The following is a 13,610-nucleotide window of genomic DNA, read 5'->3' on the forward strand; positions in this document are numbered from 1 at the left end:
ATTTATTGTTTATGTAAATGAGTGTGTTTTTTTTTTAAACCGTGTGACTCAACTGCTCGTCTGCTATGGCAGATGAGGAAGCACACTGGCGTTACAAGACGGCATGGACAGGTGTGATTTTCACTATAGCGCCCCTTGCTGTAATGCTTAGAATGCAGGTTGTGCTTGCGTTGGCGTCATTAATTATTTTTGGTAGTGTTTTTTTTTTTTTTTTTTTTTTATGTTGCAATTTTTATTATTATTTGTTTTTTTTAATTTGGTTTAATATTTTTTATTTTTTTAGCTGTTCTCTTATCAAACTTATTTTTTCTACTTATCCAAATCCATCGTTATATGTATTGTGTATCATGAAAACATTTATGTATTGTGACATTGTATTTTTGCCATATTGCCCAATTTAATAATCAAAATGTTAAAATTTGTCAATATGTTTGTCCCAATGTACTACTTTGCTCATCTTTGCCTCAACATCAATCGAGTTTGGGCCAGACATGCTAGGCCGCCAATTACTTTAAAGTGTAACGAGCTAAAAAGTGTGACATTTATTTGGCATTTCTAGTTTTATTTTTACATATATTTTGAAAATGTTTAATCCCAGTGGCTAAATTACACGTGAAGTGAAATGCATTGCTGTGGTTGTGTTTTAATTAGGAAAGAAAAAAAAAGAGCCGTAAGAGAACGCAGGCGGATGCTGTGTTGAGCTGTCTGAGGAGGTAATGAAAGAGTTATTGGCAATGTGGGCACTCGGCAGTAGCTAATGCTAAAAAAGAGCAGAATATTGGCCAGCCAGCGTATCGGGCGGCCACTTATGGTTAGGGCTGGAAGTGTTCCAGGCCCAGCGCCGCATGGGAGCAATGAATGCTAGGTTGGAAATTGTGCCCCCTCGGCTTTACTTTCCTATTTTTGCCCTGACAAGATTAAGTGACCCTTATTAGTCCCACAAACAGGGAAATTCCACCTCTGCATTTAACCCATCCGTGAAGCGAAACACCACATACACACTAGTGAGTACACACACACTAGGGGGCAGTGAGCACACTTGCCCGGAGCGGTGGGCAGCCCAATCCACAGCGCCCGGGGAGCAGTTGGGGGTTAGGCGTCTTGCTCAAGGACACCTCAGTCATGTGCTCTGGGGATCGAACCGGCGACCTTCCGGTCACGAGGCTGGTTCCCTGACCTCCAGCCCACGACTGCCCCAAAGTTAGTGTCCTAACCTTCAAGCTGCGCTCAGGAGAATTATGTGGAGTTCCTAGCCATTTAAACCTTTCAGTTAAATAGAGCTCTTATAAGATGTTACATAGCAAATATTAGCCGTTATTGACGTTGTCATGTTGTCTAATTACCTTTGGCAAAGTCCAGGTGTGTTTAATGGTGTAGACTAAATCACAAGACAGGTCTAGCACCAAGCACGGAGTTTATACGGCCAGGTTTTTTCCACTGCTATTTTTCCTGTTATTAAACGTTCAAGCCCTTATTTCCCTCATGCCTAATGTTCTTTACAGTTTTTTTATTGTTTTAGAATTAGTTTTTTCTTCTGTTTTTCAAGAGTAGGAAGTGACAACTCCAGTGAACTGCGAGTATTGAGTCTACCAGTCGTGGAGTGCTGTTTTTTTAGATGATGTAATAAATTGTGGAGGTAAACAACAGCAGGTTTTATGCTTTTCACATTAAGAAGGCAAACCTGAGTGGAATTTAAATGCTTCACACGGTCTTTGGTGATTTTTTATTTTTTTTTTTCTTCATATTTTCACAAATTGATGTACTGAACATTTAGACAGCAAAATCTCTTCTTTAGCAGGAAACATTGTGCAGTTAATATTGCATAAAAATTCAAATAAGTGTCACTTCATAAGTTAATAATGCCATAACGTTCATTTTTTTTAACCCACCGATGAGGCCAGGCTTCCAGTCCTTGCTCCTGAAACATAATACCTGCCAATTTGTATTGCTTATATTACTATATTGCTTTATTACTAAATAAAACACTTTAAAACGTAATAAACTTGGTAATTTAAGAGGCTGTGTTCTTCATTATTATTGAAAATGATTATTCATTATTATTCCAGCTTCTTAAATGTTGTAGCCTGGCGCTCTGTTGAAAGAAGAACGTTTAATGTGCTGCATGTTCCCAGAATGACATAAAGGAAACGGCGATGGTTGAATAATTTCTGGAGTCATATGTTCTCTGTGTTGTAGCCTGCATTTCACTCATGTCATAATCTGGGTTGTGTGACTGTTGTTCTGCAGAAACAGGGCGAGGAGGAGCATCGGGGGAAACTGTCCAAACTCAATGGAGTGATGAAGACGGATGTAGAGGAGGAGAGGAGGGAGATGATCACGCCTGCTCTGAGAGAAGCGCTCACTAAACAAGGTACAGACTCTGGCACCTTCAGTCACCCTCTCTATGTACGGTAAAGGCCAAAAGTTTGGAAACGAGAAGTGAGTTTAAAGGAATAAATTCCAGTCAAGCTGCGTTATTACACAAAAGGCTGAGGAGTGTGACCATCTTTGTTCTTCAGCGATTACACAAAGAATACTGCCTGTTTTGAATGGCGAACGAGGCACGTGCTGAGAATGACACTCGGCTTATAAAGCTCATGTGCAGTAATGCTGAAATATGATAGTTAGTAAAAGAAAAGCACGTTGGACATTAAACTTACAAACGTGATTACATGGTCTTTGCCCAAATGTTGTCCGGTTTTGGGAAAGAGGGAAAGGGTGTTTGTCAGCAAGTCTATATGAGGGAGTTGATTTTCCTGCTTTCCAGGCCACACGACCACATTTTGCAAGCTTGTTTTATTATTTATTATTAAAAATGATTTGTTTGCTGAATATCTCAGTGTTAACACTGGTCAGTTGTTCAGGCTGCAAATTCTCCAATTAAAATGGACCTGCAGTTGCTTTCTTTGTCTCGCTGCCCTTGTAGTGCGGAGAGTGCAGGTACTCTGCACTTACACTAGAGCTGTAATCGGGCCTAAAATGTGGGTCAAAACCTGAATGCAGCCTGAGAACCTCTTGTCCAGGTTTGACCTGGACTACGTTGCCAGGTTTCGAGTCAGAACTTAACATTTTTGTCCAAAACTGACAAAGTACCACAGAAAACCTCACATGAACAGCATCCCAAATATTCTATAGATTGAAAAATATTTCCGTAATGCGTTGTTCTGCTGATGTATCAGGATGTACGATTGATTTTCTCGTAACATCAAGGTGTACATCAAGGTCTGGGCTTTATTAGGTGTTAATAGTCAGTTCCTTTAGCCGTGTGTTGGATGTGAGCGACTTTGACTGACAGGCCAATTCGTTATGTCCAGATGATGGATTGGAACATCTTAGAAACGTTACTCCTGCTCAGCAGTGGTGAGTACAGTGACAGAGGTTACCAAGTTCCCTAGATCTCAGTCCAGTCAGGCATCTATGTGGAATGTGCTGGAGAAAGAAATCTGTTCCCGGGCAGCCCCACCTCACAACTGAAAGGATCTGCTGCTGATATCTTGTCTGATGCCACAGGGCACCTTCAGAGATCTTGCAGAGTCCATGCCTCAGTGGGTTGGAGTGGTTTTGGTGGCACACAGTGGACCGATATTAAGCAAGTAGTCATGTTTTGGCTTATCTGTGTATGTTTTTGGCCCAACCAGTTAAATATGAACATTCTTTTACTAAACCCATCCATCCATCCATGGTTAATGCTTCAGTCTGTAATGCCGAAGCCAGTTGCTTGTGATGCTGATGGACCTGAAGCTGTTCTGGCAGCTATTCCTTGCTGTTTATTACTGTTCAGCTTGGCCATGTCTGTTTTTCTCCTTTCTCCTAGAATATTACAGACTGATTAACCTGCTGTTCACCAAACGTAGTGCTGCTTTTTAGGCCCACTCAGATACATATTGCATTTTTCCAGATGTCATCTCGACGTATTTAGTCTCCTAGCGTGCACATCGATGTTAAACACTTCACAAATCACGAAGAGTCTCCGAACCATGCAGAGGATGTGGGTGGTAGAACTTCTACGCTGAGATAGAGTCAATCAGAAAAGTGATCTCCCGCAGGCTGATTAAAGTGGTGATTAAGCGGCAGACGCAGGAATAAAGTGTTATATGTTTACAGTATAATTAACTTTTAGTTTTCTATGATCATGTAACCATGTAAACCTGGTTCATTGAAGGTACAACTCTTTAGAAACGTGCGCGTTCAGCTGTCTTTTTTTTGCCGCCCTGATGTAAGAGGTTTATCGCTGAGGAGACACTTTGTTTATCCCTTTGTCGCATGATTGTTATTAGTTCCGCTGAAATGTGCAGCAGATAGACACAAATAAGTCGCACTCTTTATTTTGTGCCATTTCTTCCGTGATTGACAGTTATTTCCAGTTCCTCCTGTGGCATTAATTGCATGGATTGAGGGTGTCTCCAACCCCCAACTCCCCCCCGATCTCTCCAACCTCCAGATGCTGGGTGTCTGAAAATAATTATGCAGGTTTTCTCTGCCGAGCGGATTATTGCACCCTTACAGTACAGTTAAGTTTCAGTTTGGTTTAATTTTCACACTGTAGACATCTTTTCTAATTCTGTGTGCTGTTTCTGATGCACTGACCGCAGCTCTGTGCTGTAGGTTAAAGCTCTACCCTCATGCAGTGGCACAGCCTGTTGGAACCAGTACTAGTGACTGTTCGCAACAGTGCTTAATGATGCAGCAAAACCCAATTACCCCTCTCCTCCTGGAGCTCCCCTGAGTGTCCACCTCTACACCTTTCATTAGCACTGCCTGCCTCCTACGCGCGCATACTCGCATACACACCTGGGATGCAGCATATAAATAATACTTGGATTTTAAATGAGAGTGTATGGAAGTGGACACTTGATTTGACAGATGTTGGTACACCTTGTAAATGTATAATTAGAGATTGTACATCATCTTTTTCTAAACACTGTTTGCATTAGTCGTCGTCCTCTGGACCTTTTTTGGGTGGGTAGTTTTGTTTGGGGGTCTATTCTCCATCTAGCAGTGATACCGAGGGGTTTAATAGCCCCAGTAATACTGTTGTGCCCAGTACACTTATTCCCACAAACCCACCACCCTTATTAGATATTTTACCTTTATTTAACCCATCCGTGAAGTGAAACACCACTAGGGGGCAGTGAGCACACTTGGCCCAGAACGGTGGGCAGCCCTATCCACAGTGCCCGGGGAGTAGGTGGGGGTTAGGTGCCTTGCTCAAGGCACCTCAGTCACGTACTGCCGGCTTTGGGGATCAAACCGGCGACCTTCCGGGCACAGGGCCAGTTCCTTAACCTCCAGCCCATGACTGCTCCATACTCCAAGCTACCTTTTCAGTGCTGTGGCTGTCCACCACCCGAATATCTGGTCAGTGGTGCTCCTATGAGATTTTCGTTGGGAGTGACAAGGATGGACAGTATTAGAAATGAGCAGATCAGAGGGACGGTGAAGGTGGAGCAGTTTGGAGATGAAGCCAGAGAGGCCAGGTTGAGATGGTTTGGACATGTGTTGAGGAGGAATAGTGGAGATATTGGGCAAAGAATGTTGGAGATGGAGCTGCCGGGTAGAAGGAGAAGAGGTAGACCTCAGAGAAGGTTTATGGATGTAGTGAAGGTGGACATGGAGATGGTTGGTGTGAAAGTAGAGGAGGCAGTGGACAGGGCAAGATGGAGGCAGATGATCCGCTGTGGCGACCCCTAAAGGGAGCGGCCGAAAGAAGATTTGTTCACATAAACAAATATCTAATTTAGCTTGTATCTGATTAATAGGACACGTTCCAGTGTTCGTGTTCCACTCCACCTCTGTTCTATTTATTATTCATTTGTTCTCGAGAGTGCAATATATATAATCTATAATCTGTTTTCTTTCTGTGCTGTAATTCTTAGATGGTGCAATATTATATAACGTTATAAGCTGTCCAAGAAAATATGCAACTACAACCGCTGCCTCACCTGTTTTATTGTCTACTGACTGTTTTAGAATATACAGTTTTATAGTCCTTTTTCTTTATATTTAAGGTCTTTGATACTTTTATTTCCTTAAATCTGCACTTTATATATTTTAGCCTTATGATTAAATCGTTTTGTATGTAGGAAGTGCCGTTGGATTGCTGCTCAATTTCATTGTACACTGTGCAACGACAAACGCATCTCCTTGGTTTTTACTGAGCAAGCCAAGAGACATGAGGTCGTAATGTGAGATTCTATAACTGTTTAAATAAAAAAAAATGATGGAGCGAGTGAGTTTTGCTGGCGTCGTCTTGTCCCTCCAATTTTCCTCTGTTTTGTACTTTAATGTTTAACACAAACGATCCCTGCAGGCATCATTAGCTTAAGATGTTGAAGTTGGATGCGAGAGAGGAGGGAGGCATACTGAGACTTCAAATTACGTTGAAAATAATGATGTGGAAGTGATCGCGCTAATTTGTAGTCGGATCAGAGCTGAGAACGCGGTGTGTGGATTTCATAGGAAGCAAATGGTTTAGTTCAAATAGCTGTGGTGAGGGTGGAGTGCGTTTTGTGGATCGTTCATTGAGATCGAATACTTTCATGTGTCCTATTTTAAATGAAGCAGCATTTTGACCCCACACCCTGCAAACTGGAGGGCTATTGGAGCTGGATTAGTCTCTAGGGGGTTACTAGGGGTTGCACTACTATTATTATTTACTGTTTAATTAATCCTAAAAAAAATTATCGTCATCATCACGTTAAAAGAAAAAAAATGCAGGTGCTCTGGACATCTGTGAAAATGATTTTGAGCTCGTTGGGACTTGGGCAGCAGTTTAAGCTGTGAGATGTACAGAAGCACGCACTGTCTGATGTAAACCGCATGCTAAAATCACTACAGCTCTCAGAAAATGACCTCTCATGGGTCTCCCAGCGCGTCCATGACCTGGCTTTATCAGTCCAGCAGGGGTTTTTATCAAGCTAAATGCCAGGAGCAAGCAGTTGCATCTCTATAAATAAGGCTTTCGGATGTAGATGTAGTCGCTGAACCAGGAGATGTTTATACGATCCCATTTTAAATTCCTGAAATTTGTGTGAAACAGCAAGTAAAGGGGATTTTCTTGTGTGTTTGCCAACTGGTTCTTCACTTATTTGAGAGCTTTTGTCTTTTTTTATTTGTTTTTTTTGTTTGTTTTGTTTTTTTTTTTGTGCTGAATGGTCTGTTAGGATGTCTTGCAAGTCAGTCAGATGCTTCCTTCTGATCAGAAAAGGTCATACACAGCTTGGAATTGGGTTAATTTGTGTAGCATTTCCACCATATCAATAATAAGTTTACCATATTACACCATATTCATTAAGTTATTTTTAACTTTTAGTTTATCAGAAAAAAAACAACTGACGCTTGTTCTCTCCTTTTCACTACTGCTTTTCGGCCACTGCTATTTTTCAAGCGCTGTCCTGAATTTAGTCCTGCCCACATTATCGACCAGTCAATGCAGCCATTTGAAGGTACCACTATTTGTTGTTACAGACAAGATGTGAGGTTTTAATCCAGTATGAATCTGTAATATTTGTAGTTTTTACCAGTCTGACAGTAGTAATTTCAGTGAAGAGCCTTCTGTATTTCACTGAATAGCGTTCCCTCAGTCAGCCTTGAGCCAGTCTCTCAGTAATATAGCCATAAAACCTGCTAATAGACACGCTTTGCATCATGTTGTTAGCACACATTTTGCATAATGCTGCTGTGTCCATGCTATAACATTTGGACCTGGGCTGTCAACTGTGAATTGACCAGTCAACTGACCAGTCAAATCCCATCCAGTTTAAGCCACAGAACCTCCTCTTGTAGAACTCCTCCCCAGATTACCCCAGATAGCACGGATTGAAACAGCCCAGACATTCACGTCCGTATAAGATAAGTTATAAAGATATCATCGGGTTACATTATTGGGTAACACTTTATTTGAAGGCTACCTACATAAGGGCTTTATGACGCATTCATAAGCGCTGAATAATGTGTTTATGAAGCACTACTTGAACATTTATTAAGTGCTTATGTCGGTTCTCGCAACCTGACATAAGATGTTTTATGAAATAAATGACATTGTACTGACATAATAAGAATAAACGTTGAACATATTTACAGCACTAAACATTTAAACCCTATACATAATTGCATCGATCATCTTATCCATGCCATGGAGGGAAGAGGGGGTGGTTTCCAGGCATATTTCACCTGATATCAGTACAATGATCTTAAGAATGCTGACATAAATAGTTATAGTGTTTTAAATATGTATAAAGATGTAAATATGTTCAACGGTTATTCATATTATATCAGGACAATGTCATTTATTTCATAAAACATCTTATGTCAGGTCGCGAGAACCGACATAAGCACTTAATAAATGTTCAAGTAGTGCTTCATAAACACATTATTCAGTGCTTATGAATGCGTCATGAAGTCCTTATGTAGGTAGCCTTCAAATAAAGTGTTACCCATTATTGTGAGATCAGTATGTCGGTAATCAGTCAGGTTGCAGAACCTCCCCAGCTCGACTGGGCCTATAGAACGTGATTCACTTTGGAAATATTTCGTGATGGACATACAAAAACTACAGACATTGCAGATTCATACAGGATTAATTTAGAAATATAATCACTTAATTTGCAGCACCTTCTCTGTTAGAACTAATCCAGCTCGAACAAGGCTCGCTTTCTCCGAATTCCCACAGGTGGCCTAGAACAATATAAAACTTTGTGCGACAGACCACTGTGTTTTATTGCCAGGTGTAGCCTATGTCATCATGTGGTCAGTTTTAACTAGGGTGGTGTTACTGAAGGAGTTCTGAGTAGGTAATTATTACTTCGTGAAAATTAGAGAGTTATTCAGATTAGACAAATTCTTGAACTACAAGTGATTTTAATTTACAGTCCCTCTTCCGGTGAAACTAATCCAACTCGAATAGGGCCGAACCTCGAATAGGGCCCGAGTCTGAACTGGGAGCAGTAATTGTGCGCTTGTTTTGTTACTGATGGAACACTGCACTGCTGCACAGCTTGCATAATTTAAAGGAATAGGGAATATAGAATGTGAAAATGTGTAGAGGAGCTCTTTTGTGCAGCTCGTTAATGAGGCTACCGAATAACATCAGCCCTAGCGAGGATGGTGAGCGAGTATGTGAAGTGTGTAGCAGTGGTGTGAAATGGAGACCGCTCTGGAATGGGGAGCTGTGCAGCAACTGTCCGGAGACTTTGATAACTCTCTGCTGTCCATCAGAGCTGGTCACGTTGTTCCTTCAGGCTTGAAATTGAGAGCCTTTATTTCTTGCCTTTGTTTGCTTCTCCTTACCATGACAAATAACCCCTTTGGTAGAAGATGGAGCTCCTCTCTTCAGGCGTTTGATCCCAGCCGTTCCTCAAGTCGCGTTTGTCCTGTCTTTGCTCTCTGGATGTGCAAGTTAGGGCTGGAAGACCAAATCGATACGACCTAATGTCCTGATTCTTGAAGTAATAAACTTGAATCAGTCCATGAAGGCTATTCATCAGTGTGTGTTCAAAAGACAATTGATTTTATAAATAATTAATTCTAGAAGACTGAAGTGAGATCAATGAAGTGTAGTCAGGATAGTATTATTCCAGTCAGATTCCAGTCAGAATGGTATTATTTTGCTTTCATATCACAATACTTTTATACTCCACAAATCTTGGTGACTCTATTGATTCTCCCAACAGATAGGACTTCTGTCATAGTGTTTTACAGTATGTAGGGCTGGCCTGAATAACTTGAATTCTGATGTATTTGTTTACTGTGTTGATGTACTAAATTCAACAAATCTTTTGTTAACCTTTTAGACCTCAGCAGAACTCTGTGTATTCCTGACTAGTTCACTGATAGAGGCTTTACATATATAATATAATGTAATGTAATATAATATAATTGTTCATAAAACCATGAGAAAATAGGAACTACTTAACAGGTATTATAAAACAAGAAAAAAATCAGATTATGCCCAGATAACGCTACTTAAAGACAAAACCCAAACACCCCAACCCCCCCCCGACAACTGAAATAGATGGCGTCGGAGGTGCCTCAGACCACAGCACAGACCAAAAGACTGAAAACTAGGTCCAACCAAAAATAGTGGTCTCAGAACTATGGTTCAGTAATTTACAGTGTGAAAACTATTTTTTGGATGGTTTTGATTTTCAGACCAATTATCGGAAGTTGAGGCAGACGATCATCAGCCGTTAGCCTTCATTAGAAGCAGAGAAAGAACCATGAGAGAAGTTAAAATTAGCCACGGTAGCTTGTGGGAAGAGAAGGAGATTAAATATTATAATTTGGTCCAACAGGAAAGTCAGAAGTCAACTTAGAAAAATTGCTCAAAAATGCCAAAACTGATGCTTTGTTTTCTGAGAGGATGAGAGAGGGGGATATTTTTATTTTTTTATTTTTTCCATTCAAATGGACAAGGCCACCTACTGAACTGACAACACGGCGATGCCAGACGCGAGCTAGACACAAGTCAGTCTCATACTGTGAATACTTTACTGCTAATACTGCTATTACCTCATTCCTTTAACTGACCGTTTGCTGGTGGTCTAGTCAAGACCTTAAAGAATGCTGTAGCATCCATTTCTAAGACCGCGTAAGTCTGAAAACGTACAAATATCTTGGCGTTCATACTGCAGCTTGGACAGACGGAATAAAAACTAAACATCACTACAAATAAAGATTAAAGAAAAATCAGAAAATAAAAGCAAAAAAAAAACTCCCACTTCTTGGATGTGACTGAAGTGTTCACCATAATAAATTTATCTACCGACCCTTATGAAGTGACAATCAACTAACCATCATAATCCAAGTAAAGAATAGATTCTGTGGCTAAATAATCAGCATTTAAGTTACCATGTATGACACTGTATCATACTAGGGGCGGCACGGTGGCGTGGTGGGTAGCCTCACAGCAAGAAGGGCCTGGGTTCGATTCCCCGGCCGGGTGACCAGGGTTTCCTTCAGGTGCTCTGGTTTCCTCCCACAATCCTAAGACATGCAGTCAGGCCAATTGGACAGACTAAATTGCACGTGAGTGTGTGAGTGTGTGAGTGTGTGAGTGTGTGAGTGTGTGTGTGTGTTTGTCTGTCTGTCTGCCCTGCGATGGGCTGGCGACCTGTCCAGGGTGTGTCCTGCCTTACCTAACTCGCCTTAACAAACTAACCATTCGCTCTTAGTCTATTGTGGTCCTCTAAGACTGCTGTAGCATGCATTTGTTGGTCTGACGATAGCTTAAGACATGCATACACATCAGCGTTCATAATGCAGCATGCACAATAATTATAATTAAAGAACAAAGAAAAGCAGAAGATAAAAACTATTTAGTATAAAACATTGAAATAACTGGCCAAATCCTCAATCCAGAATGAGATTTGGTTTGCATTTAATTTCACTTGTGATGTAATTGAACACGCACCACGAAGTTAGTAATGGAGCTTGGTCATCTATTCAGCTAAACTGACTTTGAAACGCATTGAAACGAAGATTTGAAAAGATTTATGTTTTGATCTTCTGTATTGTGGCTGCTGTCTGGGTGAGTAAGCGATAAACCACCCAGACTCCTCTGCTTCCTTGTCTGACATGACAACCCAAAGATGCCAAGAAGTGATGTTATCATAAAAACCAACATATCTTCTGTGATTTCTTCCCTCACTGCCCCCTTATTGTGCTTCTGTCATATTTGGGAATGTCAGCGCAGCGAGAGTTGTTGGTGCAGTGAAAGAACGGAAGCTTCCTCTGTTGTTTTGCAATCCGCCAGCCTTACTGAGTGATCTGTGTAGAAAGGTGGAGCACCTTTGTTTTTAAGTAAACAATACAATTGCTACTATTCCTTAATTATTATTAATTATAAGCATCCTTTGTTGACGGATCGTTGCAGCCCTAGATTTGCATTTGAGTAATATCTGTATTAATGTATTGTTTCAGCGTTCCGCTTTGCTCAACACCAGTGCAGACTATTACAGAATCTATTTGACAGATTCCTGCTGGGAGATCCAGTTACACAGAACGCAGCCCTCAGTCACAGCTTTGTCTGAGCTGCTCAGATATCGAGCCTTCCCACAGAGCTTTTCAGTACTTCTCTTTGCTCAGTGACTCTGTGAAACACCATCACCTCTCCCACTATTTCAGTCTCGCCCAGCTGCCTGAAGACTTTTAAATGTGGAGTTCACCTAATGAACACGACGAGAGAGACTCCAGATTAGGATGATTAGTGCTCAGCTTCCTTGCAGGCAGTTCACTGCGCTCACCCAGACTAATTGACCAGAGGAGGCTCCTCGCTGTGTCCTCGTTTGAGTTCTCTCCTGAAGCAGAAAGCTATACAACGCTGGGCCTCATTCTCCAGTACAGTATCTTCCAAAGGTCCTAAGGTCCTTGCATGTGTGTAGATTCCGTTTTAATTACCCAAGAACAAATTCCAGATAAGAAGACATTAACGAATGACCGACAGAAGCTTTGTGAAAGCTGTGAAAAAATGGGTTTTATGGACACATTTCTTCTTCTTCTTGGAAAGTTGCTACCGCGAGCATGTGCCTTAGTGGCCTTTCTGAAGTCCATAGCTGTTTCTTCTGTTAACGACAATGTAGTGACTTCTGTGTTTATACCTGGAGAAGCTTCAGACAGCTAGATTACATATTTAAAAATGTCTTGTTTTTCCGTCATTGTAGTGGAGGCGCTCTGGAATTCGGCTTTAGATGATGTCTTTGGGAAAAACCATGAAGAATCAGAATTTTAAAGCTTTTAATAATTTCCAAGCTGTTTGAAATTGAATTGGTCCTCTAGTCTACAGTTCTCTTTCCCGACATTATGATTGTTGCCAGTGAAGCAAATTATTTGTATATAAAAGACTCTTTTTTGGTGTCTGTGCTTAGCTGAACATGTCCCGAGTTTCAGATTCTGACAAGAATTGTCGTTTTGGTGCATCACTAACTGGATAGCTTTGCAATTTAAAACAGTATAAAGTGCAGTGATCATACATCAAAACCACATTGAAAGGCCTTGCAGCGCCAGCTGTGTCCTGTGCTTTACTTTATATATAAAAGTATAAATGTTGTGGTGCAGTTTCTGTAATTCGCTTGTCCTCTGCTGAATCTCTGCACGGCTGGCACTTCAGCGCGCAGCGTCAGAGCATACGGTATGTTGGGCAGTGTGTGGGCAAGCGGTAGAGTTCGAAGTTGAGTTGTACTTTGTAAACCAATGATAATAAAGTCTTCCTATTTATCAGCAAGTGAACATATCGGCTAAGGGGGCAGTCGTGGGCTGGAGGTCAGGGAACTGGCCCTGTGGCCGGAAGGTCGCCGGTTCGATCCCCAGCGCCGACAGTCCATGACTGAGGTGTCCTTGAGCAAGACACCTAACCCCCAACTGCTCCCCGGGCGCCGTGGATAGGGCTGCCCACCGCTCCGGGCAAGTGTGCTCACTGCCCCCTAGTGTGTGTGTAGTGTTTCGCTTGCATGGATGGGTTAAATGTGGAGATGGAATTTCCCCGGTTGTGGGATCAAAACAGTATCACTTAACTTAACTTAATGATGCATCATCATGCAGGCCTAATAATTAGAGATCTCGCAATAGCTTAGTGGTGTGTAGCCTTAGAGTTCATTACTACATAAAAGCAGCCT

General features: G+C 41.4%; 1 protein-coding gene across 1 annotated transcript in view; it reads left to right on the top strand.

Annotated features, from left to right (window-relative positions):
- tyw1 (tRNA-yW synthesizing protein 1 homolog (S. cerevisiae)) overlaps positions 1 to 13,610 on the top strand; it is a 105,282-nt gene that overhangs the window by 24,876 nt on the left and 66,796 nt on the right. The window contains exon 8 of the mRNA XM_017724525.2: positions 2,248 to 2,371. Coding sequence (XP_017580014.1) covers positions 2,248 to 2,371 — 124 coding nt within the window. The remainder of the gene's footprint in view (positions 1 to 2,247; positions 2,372 to 13,610) is intronic.

The sequence above is a fragment of the Pygocentrus nattereri genome, chromosome 17, assembly GCF_015220715.1.
Source record: "Pygocentrus nattereri isolate fPygNat1 chromosome 17, fPygNat1.pri, whole genome shotgun sequence".
NCBI classification, from domain to species: domain Eukaryota; kingdom Metazoa; phylum Chordata; class Actinopteri; order Characiformes; family Serrasalmidae; genus Pygocentrus; species Pygocentrus nattereri.